We start from the raw sequence: 23,045 nt of genomic DNA on the forward strand, positions 1-23,045 counted from the left end.
ATTCTTGCATTTAATGACGGAACAAATGATATCAAATCAAAAAAGAAAAGGAGAAGACAAAGGAGAAAAGGAAGGGAGGGGTTCTATGGGGGCTTTAGATGGAGGGGGAAATTTCGCCCTCGTTTCCCTCTCCCAAATACACTACCGAGTGTACGATTTCGGATGGAGGGGTTCGTACCCCCACTCCGGCTGTGCCACTGCGTGGTCAACCGACACGTCTCCAAGCTCTAGACCGAACAACGCACCTTTTTTGTGTAGCTAATTCACACTGTGTGTTGAACCCCTGTGTCGCTTTATCTCGAAAATGCCGAACTTTTCTGCAATGTTGTTTACGGAATTTTTCTTTTGTAAGGGCCTCTCATTCACCATGAACTGTCACGTCGTCTGCAAAGCTCGTCTCAGCGCGCTGAAATTTTTGCTACCTTACCTACACTTATTAGTGCGTGTTGCACATGCTTGTTGTTTCAAATGCCTTTTTGAGTTTGAGTTTGATTATAGAAAAAAAAAAAACCGGAAGATATTGAATTCGTCACTGACGAATTCTGCTACTCCCACAAAGGAAATGAAGTGAATGAAAGGAGAAAGAAAACTGAAAAGATGAAAAGCCTTTTTCTTTTGTTGCTGTTGTTGTTCTAGTTGTTGCAGCAGCTGTATAATAACCTCACTTCAACATTCTTTCGTTGTCCAAAATTTGACAAAGTAGCGTCAACAGGATACACAGGTGGACTCCTATGGTCTAGGGCTGCATGTCGCTTTCGAAGCTCCCTACGGCTATCTGTGTGGAAAGCTGTTTGTAACCCGTTCACCACATAGACAAAGTTCGTTGCGCTATCGCTGGAGTCAAACAGAGGGACAGGCAAACGGAAACGCTCTACTGGGGCGGACGTCTTGCGGATACATGTTCAACGATAAACCCTAGCGTACAACTAGGGCTTCGTGTTCTGGGGTCGCACAACTGCGGGGAACAGAAAAGAGCGTATGACCAATTTCAACAGCCAAACTCACGATCAGGTACGTTCTCTCTCAAAACGGATATGGATACGTATACTAATGGAAGACGTTAATAATATAGGTTGCAATTTTCAATATGTCCTAGGTAGAAAATGTATTTGAAAGTTTTTGAATATTTGCGATTATCATTAAGGTATAACCTGACCGCGTAATGAGACCACATAAAGTTGGTCCGGGCAGGCGTGTGTCGACCACTATAGACAGCCGGTTATGCTGGATGCTCGAGACGAAAGTCATATTGTCGATGTATAGCAGTACAGGCAAGAAGTTCTCACGTCCATTAAAACCGCAGTATAAAAAAAAGATTACAAGTTGAGCCTGCTCCTCGCAACTGTTGGCGTCATAAATAATTAAGTGATCTACGTTCGTTTACCGAGTGCATTTTTTATGTGTAACCCGTTCAACGAAAAATGAAACACAGGTACGTCGCGAATGTGTCATGGTACGCAATCGGACATCACTTGTCAAAGCTCTGACGCCAGGACAGAAGAAAAAGGAAAACGTTTACATGACATTTAGTATATTGGCTACCGTATCGCAGCTCCTTCCTTTGCAACATATTAGATGTCTCATTCATTGTCGAGGATGCACGGCAAACTATATATCCTGTTTCCACAATATCTTTCGTGCGCGTGTAAGTACATAGCTTAGACATCAAAACAAGTCGTACGTAATTAGCCATACTATGATTAGATGGTTCCGGGTTTTCCCCCTGGCGGGCGAAGGCTGCGCAACCCGTTAACGTCTCGTAAAGTTTCATCGCTTGCCTTTCTTATTTCATTTTGTGCGCACTGCGGCCGTGAACCGACGCGAGGATTGAATTCTTTATGGCAGCCCTCTCTTTTGTAAGGGTTGATTTCGTTGAATGCTGAAGTCCGGAGGGGAAAAACGCAAGTTGCACAGCAAATGCGCGGAAAGCGACAGAGGAAAACGGGCGTTTTGTTCATTACCCGATCTCGTCTTCCAATTTTTCTTCCTTCTCATGAATAGACCGTGCAGCTTTCATTTTTGGGGGCGTTTGCTGCGTATAATCTCCGGATATTGAGACAGGCACTTTGTTCTGGAGACCATGGGATGTATTCTTGCGAAGTTGCAGTGCCCGCATAGGCCTTGGCAAAGCTGGTTTTTCTGAACTATCTTCAGTCAGCGTCTGTGCCGATGACGATGATTGGAATTTTCATAGCAACAAACAAGGGCTGTATGACCTTTCGTGCGCTCATGAACTTTTGCTGGAATACGGCCTGCCAACAATGCCCGTCTCGAAACCCGTTCTTTACGCATCCGCTCGGGGATATCTGACAGGTTTTAACGAATACGGTAGGGCAGCCTCAATCATTAAAAAAAAAAAGGAAAGAAAAAGGGAAGAGACGAGACCAACAAGATCCCGGTGGATATCCCAGGTCTTGTTATCGGTCTGGAGTTCGCTTGTTTCCACCATACAACTCTCATAATAACTAGAAGCCAAGCCAGCGAAGAGGGGCGTCTCAACCACGACCTACTAGATTATAACTCTAGATTATAACGACCACGTCGTGGGCACCCCTTCCCAGCGCCGCATTTTTGGAAGCTAGCGGTGGCGCTTCTCATCGTCCCAGTTATTGCTTCCTCAACTTCTACATTACTTTGCACTTCAGCTTACCTTAGTAGTATTTCTGTACAAGCGGTGGACGTTCCACAGATGTTTCATTCTGAGGTTGATTATCATCATCATTCTACGCGTTTTCATAGGAGTTATCGCTGTCGTCTGTTACGGTAGCCGTACATACGCTTCTGCGCGTTCAGAATTCAAATTTCCATCGTCCAATCGTGGCGTGCCGATGAGTAGCGCCCCTGGCGGATCGTGCGGTCGGGCTCCTCATAGGGGTTGCTGATTGTGACATGGTCGTTATAATCTAGTAGGTCGTGGTCTCAACATGTGAGCCGCCATGATCGATACGGTAGGCCTATAGCTTCTTACGAACGATGTCTCCTACGAGTTCCGTGCGCCCATCTTTCATGTCGCAGCAGAAGGTTTAAACCGTACGATACTCGTTCTCCACGGAATCCAAGCACACAGACAATGGCAGACAAAACAAGCACACTTCGCACACGGCATGGCACGTGGAGCCCAGCGGAAGCGACTTGCATTGGATTGGATACCATTGCGCCGAACGCGCCTGGTCTTCACACGTGGAAAGGCTGTGACCAAATCCGGCCGAATTCACAATATACGATCATGTCGACTCCCGGACTTGGACATTGGGAGAGGGTCTTGCCTCCGTACAGTTCCTTTGCTCTTCCCCATCACTCTCTCTCCCAGCTTTTCTTCTACCCGGTCTTCTAAGGATTTCTATGCCCACATCACGTTTCAACAACAGTACTACCCTCGCCCTCTGTTTCTTTGTTTCTGGCCTTTCTGTTTGTATTGTGGACTGATTAGATGAGTCACATAATTAGTGAGCTCATCTTCCTTATCGTTTTAGCCTACCATTCCCTATATCCTTAATCTCTCTCTCTCTCTTATTTTTTTGATCGCAAGCTCAGAGTTAAAGCTTTGGATTATCTACATCATTTGAAATGGCCTGCGGAAAATCACGAATTACAATTCCGACAGTGCTTGCCACCACGCAGTCACTGATCAAGTTAAATTCAGGTTTTTCTCACGCTCTGTTAAAGCCTGGAGCTATGGTATTGGAACCGTTTGTCGGCACATGTTGTCAATGCAGGTAGTAGTTTTACTGAATGTGGTAAGGGGTTGGAGTCGCCGTATCATCAGAAGGGATCCAGACCCCCGGCTTGGGGTGGGTGTAAGGGGGCGGTTTCTTTGTCGAAGCGCGTAGTGGGGGAGCGGAGAGACAAAAGTCTAATGTATAAACTGGCGTGTCTCTTTCTTTTTTTTTAACTACTGTCTACTCCTGCCTTGGCACCCAGTATAGGGGCTGGCAATGTGATCAAATAGATAAACATATGGCGAGACCCGTGCATTCAACGTTCGAATTTGTGGGAGTATTCGCAGCAGGATACATATACTCTGACAGTAGAAGGGTAGAAAATCCAGTGAACCGGTAAGGAAGTACGAAGGAAATTGCCTCAGGACGAGAGCCACCGATATTTCGAACAGAGGCTGTTCTTCCTCTGGGCCCAGAAGAAGAACAGTCGCTGTTCGAAATATCGGCGGCTCTCCTGCTGAGGCACTTCCCTTCGCTGTGATAGAATTTTCCGTAAACTTCCGCCCAAACGCTTTATATCTTATTCCTCTGGGTAAGTAAGTGCTGCGCTACGGGCACGTGTCCCTTTCCCTCTCTGTCGGTTCCTTCCGGCGGCCTCGATTAGAGCAATTAAAAGTTGGAACTGCTATGGAAGTTGCCACGGCACCCAACGGTTCCTCATATAGCACTTTTGTGAGCAACACTGTGATGTCACTCCCACGTGACAAACGGCGTAGCGTGACTGACCGTGGCACAGAAAGCCGGGAGGAGGTTTTATTGCGCCACCTAAGGCACATGCATGTTTGTCCCCTTTCTTCGCTGAAGGAGTTGCTCACTTGCGCAACGGTAGGACGAAATGTGCTTTCCCGATGAGTGTCGTACCAGATACATCTTCCACTTTGGTATTTCTGGCTGCGTGACGATTAGCTTCCACGTCCGAGTTCAGCGGGCTTCCTTTTACTGCGACGTGAAACAACGAGAATTTGCCGAGGTAGGCCACAAATATGAACGGCACAAACTTACTGGAATTCGTTATTTGAATTGCTTTTGCTTTTTTCTAAATTCTGTATTAGCGACGCGAAGCAACTGTGGCTATGAGCGGCGTACAGACGTGGACAGGTGTAGAGAGGACAGCAGAAAGGAATGGGGGGTTAGTATGCGTCCTGTTCCGACTTCAGGGGAACTGTGCCAACATTGGAAAGTCTTCGGAAAACCCAGGGAAAAACTCAGACAGCACTGCAGCTGTCACCACCCAGTTTCGGCGTGGAAAGCGATCATCCTAACCATTATGCCACTGGAGCTGGTGACTCAAGCAGCACAACATCTTGGGCCAATATTGAACCAATATTGGGAATGTCGGCCCAATATTGGAGCAACATTGGACCAACAGTGTGCCAGTATTGCCAATATTGGTCCAATATTGCACCAAGATGTTGTGCTGCTTGGGAAATTTCTTTTACTTTTGTTTTGGTTGTTCTGCGGGTATTCTTCAAACATTCAACGTGTTGTTCAGCACTTAGGGGACCTTATCGAAGTTTTCCGGGTATTCCATGCGAGCTGCAATACTCTTCCATCTCCAGTATTAACGCACATTACACGCGTAAGCCTCTTAGGATATAGCTTAAACATTTCTCTAACGTATAAGGGTGAAGAAAACAGGAAGTGACAATCTGTTTCTGGCTTGTGCTTCGTATCATAATAAATTTAAGAACTAGAATAGAATAGAGTAGAAATAGAAAGAAAAAAATGGAAACGTAGGTCGCACTGGCGCGGCCAGCTGTTCCAGGACGCTTGACGTGTGAAAGCACGGAACGATTTAAAGGATTGCGATATTCGCGAGAACGCCCTAGAACAGTGGAGTGTCATATATTATACAATTTAGGTCTTTCGTTGATCTTATTCGTCTCCGCTTGAAACACTCGTCTTTCGACTCGCAGTCATGTACCTATTTCTTATTTCTATCAGCCACCTATGCAATTTTCGTTCAAAATAACCGCATATCGATTTCTTGCGGATGCCACCACAATCCTTCCGGAAAGGTTTTAGCTTATCCACGTGCAACACTTGTCACAATACGCGAAATTAGAACGAGAGTTTAGTGGGTCAGATTATGATTCTACCGGGAACGACGTAGACGTGCCCATAGATTTTAGAGCACAGTTAGAAATTACGCTTCAAGGAAGGAAGTCTTCCATAGGACACATAACTAGACGCACGTACCGTCATTCCACACCTTTCGTGAGCAAATCGGAAATCCCGCACCCCGTCTTAATCATTCGGAGATCGACATTAATAAGCAGCGCCACTTCGCGATGCCCCCGGACTACACGGAATACGTCAGAAGAAGAAACAGGCTTTGCCCCGAAGCTGAAAAATCGAGACGAAAATAAAAATAAAAGCCGGTAAGCTAACCTTGGGAGAGCAAGCTTTCGTAAGCCGGAGGAAACACCGACGACGCCACAGAAAGTGCCGCTCGAGAATTGGAGGCCCCCAATGGTGAATGCGGGCATGTGATTTTGAGGACGGTACGTCTGTTTTTCCTGAAGGTCTGAAGCCAACAGCATGGTCGCAAGGCTCTTCAATGCAGCCGTCGTAGTATTTGTCTTCTGTGCTCTTGTCAATGGGGACGACGTTACACCGTTAGTGAGAGAGAAACGACAAGGTGAGTGCTCAGTGAACACACGTTCAATGGTGGCGCGCGCTGTGACAACATGCACAACTTCACAGTGCCAATTTCTTTTCTTCGAATAATGTATTTTACAATTGACAGGCTGGCAGCGACTGTGATATTGCTAGAAGTAGCTCGGTGCACACCCTTGCGATTATACGTGCTTCCGACCAGAAAGTTGCTTCACTCTTAAGGAAGTAAATAACAAGTACACTCTTAGAAAAATGGGTGGAGCAGTTACACCTTTTAAGAGGTAATACTTGTCGCATATGTTGCGCCTAAAAGGTTACAAATTTATACCTGCTACCTACGAATGATAGGGTTATACCGTTATTCGGTGAACGCGGGGGGCGTACACCTTTTTGTACCAATTTGGATATACGATAATTGCCTTTACCACCGTTTCGCACCCTTTATCAGACGCTATGTTGAGCTAGGTGGCAACTATAGAAGTTACCACCTTTTCACACCCTTTTTTTCTTAGAGTGTAGCAAAGCAAGTAGTAAAGTAAGCAGTAAAGTAAGTTATTATAGACTTGTACTTTGTGTGTACAGACATTGAAACATATACTCATCACTTTTCGACCTCCTCCATGGTAAGGTAAACCAATACGTCTCCGAACGCAGTTCTTGGGATCGTGGCTAATAAGCACTTGTAAGCGTAGCTCACAAAGTTTGCAGTACGGGGTTCACTTAATTCTCAGGGAAGACATCATTTTTCTGCATTATTTTTCGCTCGGACGTGATAGTACCTGACCTCTCTTCCGGTTCTAATTGCTCATAATTTATGTTGTGTAGTATTCATGCGCTCAACACTTGTATGTCTCCGGTGACGTTTTACCGTGCTAATAACGAAAAGCCTATGGCCGTGCGTCCCTCGCCATTCGCGCTCTGTGAACGTGCCCGAAAGTTAAATATATGAATGTACCTGTTATTGCCTTGCCATTTGCTACTGCCGGTGCAGATAAGGACGACACCGTCCTTAACCTGGGCACGCCTGGCGCTGAAGAGGCACTTAAACTTTGTCAATCCTATCACAATGTGTGTGTGACACCGTTGGTGGACAAGAATGGTGTATGTTGGTTATAGTTATATGGAGTATAGTCCGTTATCACATAGTCATTTTATTCTGCACCGTAATGCCCACTTTTCTGGATGCTTTCTTACAGGTCTCCTGGGTGGGCTTCTGAAGCCTTTCGTCAGCATTGGACGGAGGCCAGAACCTGCACCAGCAGTCCAAACAAATCATCTTACCCATGGATCCCCCATACAGGATTCAAACGTTGTAGATTCGTTTATCCGACAAGTGCAGGACAACAGACACCGCATTCCTGGACCATTATCACGAAGTACGGCTTTTCTAGGACCTGTTACGAGTGCTTTTCAAGCATTTCAGTCATGCGTCACACCACTCGCTGGACCGGGTCACTGTCGTCATGTCAGACAATGCGTTCTTCCATCGTTTCTCAACAATTTTGATCTGTTCTTGAGCTATGTCTGCATCATTGAGAGCCAGGTTATGGGAGTCTGCTGTCCGGATCAATTCTTTTCACAGGCATTACCTTCCTTATCTTCCGGACCCCTATCAAAGCCTACAATACCTATCGTGACGGACTTGATCAATCTTAGTGGCTTTGGGCAACCGAACAGAAATGACCGCCCAACAAACGTACATCAGCAACCTACAAATCCTGCGTACCCTCCAGCAGTTCCCCAAGTTCCTCACCAAAACCGTCCAGAACCTCCGACAGGATCTAGGCCCTTTCCTGGAAACAATGACCAGCTAGTCACAGATTCTCAAAGAGAACCCATCGGGCACGATGGACGGCCACACGGTTCAGGAAGTCACTTCGGAAATGGTGGTCATGTCGAAGAGCGTCCATACGTTGACGATTACGGTTCAGGAGGCCATACAGGAACTAGTGGACATGGCACTCGACCTCAGCACGTGCAGGGTCAACAAGGTTCGGGAGGCCACGTTGGAAATGGTGCTCATGTCGCAGAGCCGCCGTACACACATGATCAGCACGGTTCAGGTGGTCATGCAGGAAGCGGTGAACACGCAGTTCGGCCTCCACACATACAAGACCAGCACGGCTCAGGAAGTCATATCGGGAATACTGGCGTTGTCGGACAGCCCCTGGACAATGGAGGACACAATGGTTTAATAAGCCGCCCACATCAAGACGACGGATTTGTGGAAGGCCACAACAGGCCTTCATCAACGACTCGCCGGCCATACAATACTGGAGGAGGCACCTCCCGCCCTGTGCGTCCGCACGGCGCTAATGACACACCGCGTCCATTGCACACTTCGGATAATTCAACTCGTCGGCCAGTGAACACTGCAAGGCCCACAACTCGTCGTCCTGCAGTGACACCAAGACCAAGTAGTAGTGGAGACCGGGATAATTCGGATGACTCCGAAAATGCCCCCATAGTGTTCCCAGACGATTCAGTGTCCGACCAGGAAATTACTCCAAAGGTGACCATACCAAAGGGATTAAGTAGCATCAATCAATGTAAGTATTGGCTTTGCTTTTGAAAATGTAGTTGTGCGTATTCAGCGGGTGGTTGATGTAGAAATCGAGGAAACCGTGCATATTCATGGCACACAGAGGCATCGTTTGTGTGCGTAAGATTAGTGCTGGTGCCAGGATACTCTGGGACCTCGCTGCATAATCAGCGCCAGATTAGAAGCTCTGCTGTGGATAGACATCACGAGAGCGTGCACTACTTGTGTATGTTGCTTGGCTGGGCAGCATAGAGAAAGCTTTTTGATCGTAAAAGGTACACAGTCTAGTACGAAAAATTATCGCAGACCAGGACTTTAGGACACGCATTGGTTATATGAAAAGTGGGGTAAATGAAGTCATGTATTTACCAAGGATAGAATACACGCTTCAAGACCGGCGAAACTTGAATCCAAGACGGAAACAACGTATCCGTATATGGCATATACCATGCACGTATAAAGTATGGCAACAGTCATTCGGCTACTGGAGAATAACACACCCCCATATGGGGCTATTATTCAAGTGCTTATTTCTCCATTACCGTTTCTAACTTTCTCCAATGACCTGGTATAATTTGATACTACTATTCTTGTACATTTTTGTGCGAAATAGACGCATTATAACACACCGGTCACGCAAACACAAAGGGAATATTTGTGAGTGGAGGTACAGAAGGTGTGCATCAGCGTAATCTGAGGTGGGGTTGTCGCATCTGCACAACAACGACAAATTATACCTGCGGTGACAATGACTGGTGAAATTTGCCACTTAATTTTGTGGCTCCTTACCCTATGGATCACACTGGTCAGTATAGGATGTGAAATGATCAGGTTATGGGCGAATAATGACACTATACATGCGTGTCCTTGTTCTACGTACGTCATTCTCAAAATTACATGCATCGCATAACGTTCATAACACACCCTTACGTAACAGTCGCTGTACTATTGACCGATGAAGACCTCAGAAACCAGACAATATCAGTACTCGAGGGCATAAAAATCAATATGTGTCCGCTTCAGCTCCAGCGTGTGAAGGAGACCAGTGGCCCTTAGAAAGGGTCCCATATCTGCGCAAGTGCATAAGATTTCAGAGCTCAGTGCACAAGCGGGTGGCAGCCAAACAATCCCCAGACGTCTTGTCTGGCACAAGAGCCTGATGAGGACCTTATATAAGTTATGAAACAGTGGAGGCAAGGAGAATGTGTAGTTGACATATTGAAATTGTATGACAAATACCGAGTGGTATTGAAGTGTCACTATGCCTAGGGATTTTCCCAGAACCCGCCACACAACCGACTGACACCACCACCCCTGTATAAAAACACAAAACTACCCGAAACGTCATTAGATGCGGGTGTCACACCACCGCAGCGCAATTCCAGCATCCCCTGAGGCGAAAACCTTGCGCACATCCCCAACCATGCTCGTTGCACCAGAGAGCAGTAGGTTCGCCTTTTTGTCTGTTTATGCATGTCCTCACTTCGTACGTTTTATTCTATACACAATATGCCTAAAGAGTTTTATAAACATCGCGCCGCCTGTACGTTGCTTACGTGTAACTCCTACATACACGCAGCCTCTCAAACGAAAAGTGAGTTCTTTGTTACACGAAACATTCAAACGGCATTTTTTTTTTTCGGGTACAAAGCTCGACAACGTTGGCATTCATGGACGCAGATGTGAAAACAGGGCTGAATACTGTTCAAGAAGTTTGACAGAGCAACATAATATCTGAATCCGGTAAAGTACAACGAACGACGATGATTCATTCATACGCGAAATTTCAAGTATCCGCACGCCACTTAGCCGATGTCATGACTAGAAAACGTGTATTCTACAAACGCAATTACGAAAATGTTTGACTTGGCAAGGGTACTTATACGAGGAAAAACATGTTCACACGTGAAGGAGTACACGTCATTTCCAGTTTACTCACCGATGCCAACTCAGGAGAAGGTGAGGTCACTTGGCATGCACAACGTCGACAGCGGCGGAGGTGGGAAAGGAAACCACAAGTTTATATGGACGATAATGAGTGTGACGCTTTGAATGAACACATGAGGTGCTCAAACCCCATCGCTCGCGGTAATTTATTGAGGACATAACGGTGAGCACCACAGTGAGGGTCGAAAATATTTGGAGAGTCCCATAGTCTACCTCCTCCTCCTCCGTATCTCCGGTCTACTCAGCGACCGTCAAGGAATTACGCACGAAGGCATATTGGGAATCGGCGCATTGGGATTCCGGACATCTGTAACTGCAGAGCATAATGAGTATAACAAGCTCGCTGTAATTAATTGCACCCTCAGTAATTAATTACTGCAACGACTACTCTGGATTTTATGTAGTTGTAACTGTAGCTTAATTACTTTTGCAAGCAATTTATAATGCACTTGGAGTTACCCCTGGAATTACTTCGCACGCATGGACATTACCAGCGGTAGCTAAAAAGGCCCACTTCCGGCGTTTTACTGCAGACTTTTTAAGGCATTCACAAAATTTCTGTTGTAGCTTCAGTTCTTATGTTAGTATGATTGATTGATTGATCGACTGATTGAGAAATAGGAAAAAAATATGGAGGCCCGGCGTGTGGGACCCGGCAAAGTCGGGTCAGCCTACTCCGGAACTCGTGAACAGAAAATAAAGCAGAAAACCCCCCAGACCAAAAGGCATAAAAAAGAAAGAAAGAGAGAGAGAGAAAGAACAAGCAGGGTCCACCTTATGAATGAGTCTAGTAAATGAAAAAAAGTTTCAAATGAAGGTAGACTAAATGCACCAATGGCCCTTATCACACGGAGACTTCAGAGTGAGTCGAGGAGGTCACATGATTGCAAAAACTGCATAACTGCGTGTATGGCGGCACTTGGTGACCCACAGGCCAGCATCCAACAACTTTTTTTAGTACTGAAAGGGAGGTTTATCCAGGTGGGCCAGCGACGATTCTATGTTAGTCTTCTCGCACCTCCTGCTACTTCAAAACTCAACGTAGAACCTACGAGTTACGGGTAATGACAGGTAACAATATCGATATCTGGGATGTTGCTCGCTTGCACTTAGGATAGACAAGCGTGCGGTATACCGATAAATTCTCGAAATCGGATTGCATCAAAATTGGCAGGTGTGAAATGAAATGCTGATATTGCATATTGGCAGCTGAGCACTGAGTGAGTGAGTAGCACTGAGCAGAAAGTGAGCATCACGAGTCTGTAGAAGTTTTCGCCGATAAACCCTAAGTGAAAAATCTTGTCGTAACATATTTAAAAGCTACTTGGTTAATTATCGAACACACGTTAATTATGCTGTAATTGAACAGATTAACTGCATAAGTAAAAGTTGTACCGAAACAGATTAAGAAATATTTTTCCAGGAGCAGCACTGCAAGCAATACTGCCCCGCGGCCACTCGGCCGTATTCCGAAACAGATGAAAACACAGACAACAAATATGTCTGATATCTTCACCTGCGAATACGTTAAAGCTCGGAATATAATGCCAGTTATGTGTAACATTCAAATAGGAAATGTTCTATATGTGCTGTGCTTGTTTCTTTATCTGCGTTCTTGTTTCTCCGCGCGATTGTGGTTTCATTCTATTTGGTTAATTTTGTTTCCTTTATTTTGCTGAAATATGTCTCGCGAAAGCTAGCGCGCTCTACTTCTCGTGCACATAGCTCGTGCAAAGACATGCAAAACTGCAGTTTACTCTACAACAGCACCGAAAGAAAATGTGATGGGTACAAAAATCATTAATAACTTATCGTTATGTGACGCGAGGAGGAAGATTCGCTCAAAACATTTATTTATTTGAACATACTGCAGCCTCACTCGAGGTTATTGCAGGAGTGAATAAAAAAAATGACTTGAAGACATCTCGCGAACAATGCCATCCATAGCATTCCACTCGGTAATGCAATGTGGAAAAAATTTACTTAAAACACTACATGCACAGCGTCCTGTTTTTGCCACAAATTTACCATTTACTTCTGTGTGGGACCCTGCAATATGCGATAAAAATATGTCTCTAATTACTTGTAATGGCCAGCGCCAGCTTCACAATATGTTCTACGTAAATTTCACGTAGAAGAATGTGGTTTTCAGGCCTTGTTAGCCAGGTGACCCCGAAGCAGTACGTGTAGCCAAGTTGAGAAACGTAGCTGAGGTGAACAGTAGCTAAATACGTTAATTTCAGGGTACTACATGATCGGGAGTCACATTGCATTTCCATGCCAAAGGAGTTGTTTCAGTACTGGGCACTTATCTGCCTTTTTTGCTAAGTATGGTACAATGCGAGAGTGTTGTGTGTGTATGTTTATCTTACGCTCAGTCCAACCAGCCAAGACCACAATGAGAGGACTTTGTACCATGTAAGCAAGTAGCGAACGTGAATCGTTGAGAGCTCACTAAAACTTAAACTGGTATTGAGCCTTCGGTGAAGCCGAAAGCAAGCCTGATTGAAATTGCGAACTGACTTTCCTACATGGTTTTGTGTATATCTGCAGCGTGCGGGTTGAATTTCAAGACAAGGATCGTCGGTGGACAAGTCGCAAAACCAGACCAGTGGACATGGATGGTACGAAATCAGACACTCTGCATATGTATATGAAAGTTTGGATTTGTATAGTTGCCATTATACAGGGTGGTCCACCAATCATGAGAGAACTTCATAGCAAATATAGCAGGCGACGGAGAGACATGCGGTCAAGAGATTTTTTTTCTGCCAGGAACATTTGCCACATATTCGTCAATTTTTATTTCATTTCAATTGATGGAAATTTAATTTCTTGAATGGACCTTTTTCACATACGCGTCGTATCCTAGCGGCACCCCAGCGAACCACGCTCGGAGCGCGTCAAAACAAATCCACGTGGGGAGCACAAAGGACCAAAACCAGTCCCGAGTGGGGCCGGGGAGCTCGCGTCGTTCGTGCGGTCGCCCAACTGGTCCTAGGGTTGCCACCTTTCGGAGCGAAAAATACCGGCTGGGGGAGAGGAGGTGGAATAGATGGAAAGGAGGAAAGGCTCGTGGGAAAGGGAAAGTGGGTGAGGGACGTTCTAGCTGGTTCAACAGAACCACCAACAGCTTTGCACAACCACTGCTCTTGTCCCCTCCGAGCACAAGATGTAATGAATAACAATGAAAATAATAATAACAATGAATAATCATAATAATGAATAACTAAGAAAACGACTGGTGACTGTGGAGTTGGGTCTATGATTTATTATATCAGATTTATTCAAGCTGTAGTGGAATGTTGAAGGGAAAACCCCGTAAAAGCCCCTATGAAAGGTCTTGAGCCACAAATACCGGCAAAAGGCTGCCGGTATCACCTTCCTACCGGCAACCGGCAGAGCGCGCAAATAACCGGCCGTGCCGGTATAATACCGGCCTGGTGGCAACCCTGGTCCCCACTTCTGTCGTCCCCATACTGCGCCATCTAGTGAAGACGGAGATAATCCTCTACGGCGCCTCAAGATCATACGCATGCGCATAAGCCGTTGTGAAAAAGGTCCTTTGAACTCCGAAATTTCCCGAGTCAACCTAACGGTTTCTTTTCGGAAATAGGTTCCTCGTGGTCATTTTGCTCAGTATAGCACCTGTAACGCAACGACAATTGCTGAAATAAATTCGCCGAAAATCCGCGGAAATGAGTCATTAGCTCCGCCTCTTTTTTGTCGGCTCTAGCTTGAGCGCCAAAAATTGTTTTCCTTCCCTGCCTGTCAAAACGTCGGCTGACCTCGTTTTTGATAAGATAGCTCTGATTCCCGCTCTCACCGCACGTGTTTGTTCTCTGGGTTGGCATTCTAACCCTCTCCCCCTCGTATGTCGTGTCAATGTAACCTCCTTTCGTCGCACTTTGGCGCTCAAACTACGCCAAATTTGAGTAAAATGATCACGAAGAGTGCATTTCCGCAAATAAAACGTTAGGTTGACTTGGGAAATTTCGGAGTTCAATTCAAGGAATTAAATTTCCATCAACTGAAATAAAATAAAAATGGTACCAATATGTGGCAAATGTTCCTGGCAGAAAAAAAATCCCTTGACCGCATGTCTCTCCGCTGCCTACGTTATACTATAAATTTCTATCATGGTTGGTGGACCACCCTGTATGTATGACTCGCGATCAATTTTCTGCTGCTTACTTGCCTACTTCTGTTATCTTGGAGGTTATTCTGCATACCACGCATCCTTAATTAGACAACAACACACCTTGTGCAACAACAACACGAACTTTTCATCTTCGAGTAACGACATAGTGACGCCATCTACCCAGCAATAATTACGTTACTCAATATTATGTACTTCCTTTTCATTTTTTTTTTCTTTTTTGCTCTACGTAGGTGTACTGGGGTAGCCAGTCCGATTCAGTCGTGACTCTCCTTCCCATTTCTTCTTCTATCCACCACCACCATCATCATAATCAAATATACATGTGCAAATCGAGTCATACTTTTGATATTTTCGCAAAATATAAAATAAAATGCAGATTTTTTTTTCGCCGCGTGCATGATACAGAGATATACCTGTGCGACAGAAAATATGTTTTGTTTCCCTCTTGCGATATAATGTACACAGAACAATGTTCAAATGGCTTTGAGGTAAAGGAGGGAAAAATCTGCTTCGTATCCCACTCATATTAACCTGCATGCACTGAGGTATGGTACCGCAATTGTTGCGGCGAATCACCTCATCCCATCGTCATTCATGTAGTAGTAGTAGTAGTAGTAGTAGTAGTAGTAGTTGTTGTTGTTGTTACTGCGCAGAACTTATGTTTCAAAGGCCGTGTACATTCTTTAAAGATTCATTATTGCCATCAGTATTTTACATATTGTTACTACTTATGACATCACATAACTGGGATCTCCATAGATTTGCGTTCGATTTAAAACATTAGTTTCGACCTATGTTATTTTACCATAGAAAGTGCAAGTACTACGTCTTTCAAGGATGCGTTACTTCGGTTCAATATTCAGCTGTTACTCAGTTGGGACAATTGCCGACTATAGCAGCTTATATTTTTTAGCTAAATTAAACTGTATTGAATTAATCTGAAGTATTACTAAAATAGAATAGTAATAATAATATTCTACCTTTTCAGGCTGCTTTACTACGCCGCAGTAACGACGATCAATTCTGCGGCGGTGCTCTTATTAGTGACAGATATGTGCTAACCGCTGCGCACTGCACACAAGGGTAAGCTCTCCTTTCATTTTCTCTTCTTTCTTATTCGATATCAGTTCAACTCAGATTGAAATTACAACATGTTAACCTTCTATTCAAATATATCCAGTTCATGCGGGGTACTTGGTGTTTGCACTGTTTATTTCTTTTGCAATCACTCTTTACAAAACGCGTATTAGAGGTGAAGAAACAAATAAAGCAATGCTATACTATTTTGCTTATAAAGTGAACTTATCATATTCATCCACTGTTGTACGTTGTAAGTCACGTTGTACGTTGTACGTCACCGAAATATGGTATGGCGATACCGATACTCGTTACTTGAGTAAAAAGTATCGAAATACCGGTATCGATACTTCTTTTTTAAAGTAACGGAGTACCGCTACCGTTACTAAAAACTAGTAACTCGATACTTTTCCCGATACTTTTGTTCAAAATATGAAGTTGATGCAACATTGAAATATCGCTTACGTGAGCACCCCATTTGTTTAATATGAAATTGGAAGAAGACAGTTTTGCAGGGGAAAGACAGCATATTCATTATGTAGCTTAAGCACTTGGCTTTTATCAATAGCTGGTTCTCAAAGTCGTCCTCTGCCATCCTAGCAGGCCGTGGCCTCTCCGGCAGCTGACAGCGGCCGATATGGCAATTACGATAGTGTCAGGCCCACACACACCGTGAAGTCCAATGACCAAGGAAACCTATCCGAACTTATAAGTTATAACACCACAGTACATATGTGAGCGTGACTCAGTGCAACACGGCAGCTTAGCAGGGAAATCCAGAGCGCACTGTTCAGGTCTTGACCTATGTACGATGACCTCAACTCTCTTGTTGAGCGCAGCGTGATTAGTTCTTCGAGATTCGAAGAAAAAAAGTGACCATGTGTTTGGTATAATTCCCGTTACGGAACAAGTACGCGTGTCCACAGGCTTCTTGTCGAGCGCTAGGCGGACCAGTGACAATGAATAAAAGTAGGAAATATGGTCAGTGAGGAAAGGGTGGAGCACTAATAAAGTATCGGTATCGGTAACGATACGGAGGTCGCGTTACCGTAAATGTGTAACGGAAATACTTTTCCGATACCGATTTACAAACGTATCGCGATCCTCACTCCGATACCGTAAAAAGTATCGATTACTGTAACGGCGTTACGTACAACGCTGTATTCATCATATTCAGACCGAGAGGGAAAGCAACCGTCCAAAACACGCGTTTATAATTTTCCTTGTGCAGCTTGAGGCCGCAGAACATCACCGTTCGCTTAGGCGAATACGACTTCAAGCAGGAGACGGATAGTAGACGTCCACGGGACTTCAACGTCTCCCGAATCCGGCAGCACCCGGACTTCAAGAAGGACACGTACCACAACGACATCGCGCTGCTGCGCTTGAGTCGACGGGTACGCTTCACGGAGCACATCCGACCCATCTGTTTACCCAAGAGCCCAGATGAGACTTTCTTCGGAAAATCCGGCACCGTTGTCGGATGGGGAACGTTATCCTTTGGTAAGACAGACGCAGACTCGTCGTTCACTTCCATAGAGAAATCACGCAGTATTTGATATACTTTCGATTTCGATTTGTTGTTCGATACCCTGGCGTGGCGATAACGGAAACGCACGTGCACAACCTCCTTAGCATAGCAGCGAGGCAGATATTCAAGTCGCATAAGGCAACGTCGCGGAAAGGCTCGATTTTTGAGAGCGATCGTCGCGGACGGCGACTGTCGCACAAAGAGCGCCCCAAACTACAGGGTGCAAGGTGCGTGGAGAAAAAGTAGCCCCACATTTTCGCACATAGTGCGTTCCCTGCATATCGTACGAACTTCCGGCGGCGCACGACGATGCATTTACGCGATGAAAATGAACAAAAACAATCTTTGAACAAAATCAATCAAACGTTGCGCCGTGTATTTCCAATTGGACAATGCAGTGCAGCACAGTTGCGTCGCCCTACCGCTGGGAGTGCCACCTATGCTGAAACAAAAACGAAATCCGGCACCCCTAGCGGTAGCTAGACGCAACTGTGCTGTGAGCACCATACACAGAGAGCAGCGCTTGCATGAATAACTTTTTGTTACGCAGAGGTTGGTTACTACGATTGTTTTATGGTTTTCAACGCATAAATGCGTCGTCGTGCGCCACCGGAAGTTCGTGCGTTATGCAGGGAACGCGGTACGTGCGTAAATGTGGGGCTGCTTTTTCTGTACACACCATGTACTATGTCGCGCACAAAGCGACAGTACCCAGACGTGCAAGTCGTATGCCTCCTAAGACACGACGTTGATAAACATGTACAAAACGATTGAATATGGGAGGTGGGCGGCTGGCTCAGAGGATACAGCGCTTGCTTCTCATGCGATGAGCGCCGTGATCGATGCCTCGTGTGCTGAATATAACGACATGTGGCGCAGCCCGCATTACAATGGCACACCTTGTACCGACCAGAAGTAGTGGAGATCAAAAGCAAGAAGTACGTCTGTAGGCAACGTAATGGACACCATACCATGACTGCGCACCCCATTTCGGTTTCTTTTTCGTTTCACGCGGTCTGCGTATTCTGTCGGCGGCGGCGGCGTTTCGTGTTTGTTTTCCTTTTCGTAATCTCTACTGGAGGCGTCCCAAAGCAGTGCACGTCTGTGCGTTTCCTTAATAATGCATTTATTAATGTCGACCGACATTGCTTTGCATGACACCATGATTGCACAGGTGGCGCCACTGCCGGTATGTCCTGATTGGTGAGCTTGCGCTCTGGTTTCCGGTGTCACGCCGGACGACCGTGACGCACATTCCCCAGGGCGTCACCTGTGACGTTGCCCACCTCTGTGAGGCCGACAACTGCGAGCCCTTTCACCACCACCACCACCACCACCACCACCACGAAATAAATGTGGCAGAGGCGGTAGCTTGCGACGTTGCGAAGGAGAGAGTGGCGTCGCTGGCCCTTCGCGTGACTAGAGTCACTAAATAGGGACCCTATTTAGTGTCTCTACGCGTAACAAGAGGTGCGTCACGCTGGTTGTCGCGTTTGTGAGATCCGCGACCGCTTTCGCAACCGCGCTAGCTGAGTTGTACGTGTACATTGAGTGTATCCGCGCATCCACGATCATTACTTCTCCTTTGGGGGGGGGGATATAGATGAAAAATGTGCGTCATGCGCATTTGGCTACGTAACGGATAGAGCCACTATATAGGGAGCAGAGTAGCGATACTGAGCCACATCGACGAGCGAGACCGCCATTTTGGGTCAGGCGCCTCTGCGTCGCCTAGCAATGGGACGCCAATCTCCTCCTTCTCTGCCGGAGAACAGGACGCAGCCGAGCCAGCTCGCAACCGAGGAAACCAGTTTTGGATGGAGGGGACTCAACATCGACGGCGCGGTCTTGGAAGGAGAAAGCACGTGACACGATCAGCCCAATCAAGGACACCGAACGGCGGCTCCGGCGCGGAAAACGAATGCGATACTCAGTACCCCTATTTAGTGACTCTAGTAACGGATGACGGACTTCAACGCGCCATTTGGGATTCACTAAGTACCCGTAATCGTGATTCTGCCTTTGGGACGTTACAGATACACTGCTTACTTGCGAATCAAATGTGAATATCCATGGAGCCGCGAGGTTTTATCTGCATTTTATCCGCGCGGATTTCAAGACGTTCGATTTCCATGCGTAAACCAGGATGTCGCGCGGATCCGCAAATATGACCGCACATGCACAAGCCTCTATACAAAATCGCACACACTTCTTTGATGATCTTCCACACAGGGCAATGCTGATGGTATGATAACAGGGGAAATAAGAAAGCGAAATACACAAGAGAAATTCTGAAAACACGGAACCGTGTTCGATGCAGCTGAGTCATACCGCCTCGCCTGCGCGACTCTTAAGTGTAGCTCGAGAAAAACGACACTCAGGGTCTACAAAAAGGCAAAACATGGCCCAACTGCCTTGCGATGGCTCAAGATTAGCAAGAAGTGGCGTTGCGATCACACACCTACACCTACAAGTTCCCGTCTTGCATGTAAGCATGCGAATGGCTTAGGGCTGTGAAATGAGCTTTCATTTACATTTTATTGTAATTATATCCCTTGCTGTGCTGTTCCGGGGAAGAGTTTTCCTAAAGTGATATCATTTCTTTCAGGTGGTCCTTCCAGTGCCATATTAAGAGAAGTATCGCTGCCAATCTGGAACAACACTGAGTGCAAGTCAAAGTTTACTCAGTCTATTACGGAAGTATTCCTTTGTGCGGGTACGCGAGATGGTGGACAAGACGCATGCCAGGTATGACACCTATTTTCACCAAATTCACAACATGAGGAATCAGAGTAGTAGGTTTAGCAGCGCAAATACACGTTCCAGTCGATAACATAATGTTACAAAGATCGGTGCTTATTAAGAAGGCCGTATATCGTAATGTTGTACACAATATACTTCGAACAAGTTAAAAGCGCTATAATGGAAGGACGAAACACACACATCGAGCGCCGACGGTGTTCGGTGTGTGTGTTTCGTCTTTCCATTTCAGCGCTTTTAACCAGTTCGATAATGTACCAATACGCCCAAAAAGCGGTCTTAAACAACATTACACTTGCCACCTCATTCGCTGAATAGAGAGTCTTAGCAGATCGTAACCACCCAAGCAGCACAATGCACTGAAAGTCGAGTGCAATGGGGGTGGACAGGTAGGTGAAATGCCTTGAACAGACCTGTGAAACTAAGGAACATTGATAAGACACATACCGTCCACCCCCATTGCACTCGACTTTCAGTACATTGTGTTGCTTGGGCACTCTACGGAGTAAGTTGTCAAATCAAATATCAGCATCGTGATGTCATCCACTTCGAAGGAATAAGGCGATTGGCTTATCATGTTTTCGGAAGCGATACACTAAAGCTCGCTAATAAGTGTCACCTATGCAGTCGAGGCACAAAATGACCCTAAAGAACAAACATGAGGCAACGTGAATCAGTTGTACGATAATCTAAACAATGTCCAGTTAGATGTATGGGAGATAAATACAACGATAAGAACGATAAGGAACGATATATATATAAGAAGCAGCTCGTAACAGTCACATGTGTCTCAAACAAAAACTGTAGCCGAACAGCATAACGGCCAAGGGGAGTTCCATGTTATTGCCCCCCCCCCCCCCCCTCCGGCCACCTGAACCTCCAGCTCCGAAGAAGTTTCGGACCAATTCGGGTTAAACTCGATGTCTCGCTGAATTTCACAGACGTATCACACCCATTATTTAGAAGCAATCTGAACGCAACTCTCCAAATTCAAGAAGGGTACGCTTCACGGAGCAACTTGCAACGAGCACGGAGCAGTTGCAGCTCTCATGTTGCTATACTTTAGTAGCGCAACAGTAGTTTTTTTTTTAATGTTACAACATGGGGTTTGTGAGTACAGTAACTTCGCGAGGAATCTGTGCTTGACATTCGTGATACATGCACCTCTAACTGCGGGCCGCCTGCGGGACAAAACGAACAGAAATGCACCTGATAACACCCCAATGCCTCAATAGCACCCGATTTCTCGCCCTCCCTTCCCCTCTCCGAATCTGGATAAGGCATTTAACCTGACCTGTTCACCCTGTAGGGTAGTTAACCTGTATCACCCCCGCCCCCTTCCCCGTCTCTGTCGGATACTGGAAGGGAGTTGCCTCAGGACAGAAGCCGGCGGCTTCTGTCCTGAGGCAACTCCCTTCCTACATCTCTACCGGTTCGCTGGATTTCTACCCATCTACTCTGTCGGATACTGTATCTCAAGGCGACACCTCGAGCGTAATGAGACATCGTCGTATGTATCTGCTCAGATGGTGGCTGCCGTGGCCGCAGTATGCCGCCTCGGTGACTTTTTCTCAGACAACGAATGGGCGGTTAGTTCGTGTTCGTAACGCCCTGAAGATTATTGAAACTCATGTTTTGATAAAGTCCTGATTGAAGGCCTCCTCCCTTGGTGATCCGCGATGAATGCCATTCGCAAATCGCTGAATATGAGTGTTTTATAGGGTGACTCCGGCGGACCTTTGATGCTTGAAGCGGAAAACTCTCAGTGGACCTTAGTCGGCGTCGTGTCTTGGGGCATCCAGTGTGCTCAGGCCGGTCTTCCTGGAGTCTACACACGTGTCTCAGAGTTTCTGGACTGGGTTTACGAGAACGCCGTCGATTAAGTGCGCCAAGGATGTGTGCTGTACAAAATGTGCAAAGCCAGATGCTGCCAATGATGGGGGAGAGTGCATCGAGGACGAATACGTGCGCGTCTTGCAGGAACTGCCCTCAGGGAAGAAACGACGCAGACGACAATCTCTACGAAAACGTGGAAATACCTTAAGTACGGGAACAATAAAATGTATACGTTGATCGATCTCCCAACCTTGACATGCTGAACAATCGGGAAGTGCCAACATTTAGGCGCAAGTGAGTCCGCACCCTGAAAGTGAGCTTGACAAGGAAAAAGCTTTATACAGGGTTGCTTTTTGTTTATCCGTTGTAGATTTGTTTTTAAAAAGCCGATGCCATTTTTGCGGGCGGGTTACGCGGCCAGGCGGACGTTCTGTGGGAAAGGTCACGTAACGTCTAATTACCTAAAATTCGTTAATGAAGTTTTTAATTAGATGCTGTCGCGAAAATGCGAGACAGCGGAATTGGTGGCGACCATTATTTGAATCATCTTCTTTGTCAAAAATCGTAGAACTAGCACGTATTTTGATATATAATTCGCCAAATTTTGGTATGCAAATAAGGCGAAACCGGAACTACGCGCGCAATGGACCTTTTTCATACTCGCGTCATACCCTAGCAGCTGTCCAGCGCAACACGATCGGCGCGCGCCAAAGCACAGTCAGCCTGCGCCAAATTGGCGCCATCTATTGAATATATAGGGAACACTCTTCGGCGCCGTCAGGGTCACACAGCATGCGCAGAAGCGTTGTGAAAAAAGTCCATTCTGCAGCCAAATGTCAGTGTCCCTTTCAT

General features: G+C 46.0%; 1 protein-coding gene across 1 annotated transcript; it reads left to right on the plus strand.

Annotated features, from left to right (window-relative positions):
• Positions 1-4,671: 4,671 nt before the first annotated feature.
• LOC135385992 (uncharacterized) lies at positions 4,672-22,430 on the plus strand. The gene is made up of 8 exons (XM_064615664.1): positions 4,672-4,689; positions 6,245-6,360; positions 7,535-8,887; positions 13,381-13,451; positions 15,978-16,072; positions 17,298-17,569; positions 20,206-20,345; positions 22,079-22,430. Exons 2-8 carry the CDS (start codon positions 6,261-6,263, stop codon positions 22,238-22,240), a joined length of 2,193 nt encoding a protein of 730 aa, XP_064471734.1. The 5' UTR covers positions 4,672-4,689; positions 6,245-6,260; the 3' UTR covers positions 22,241-22,430.
• The last annotated feature ends 615 nt before the right edge of the window (positions 22,431-23,045 follow it).

The sequence above is a fragment of the Ornithodoros turicata genome, chromosome 2, assembly GCF_037126465.1.
Source record: "Ornithodoros turicata isolate Travis chromosome 2, ASM3712646v1, whole genome shotgun sequence".
Lineage (NCBI taxonomy): Eukaryota > Metazoa > Arthropoda > Arachnida > Ixodida > Argasidae > Ornithodoros > Ornithodoros turicata.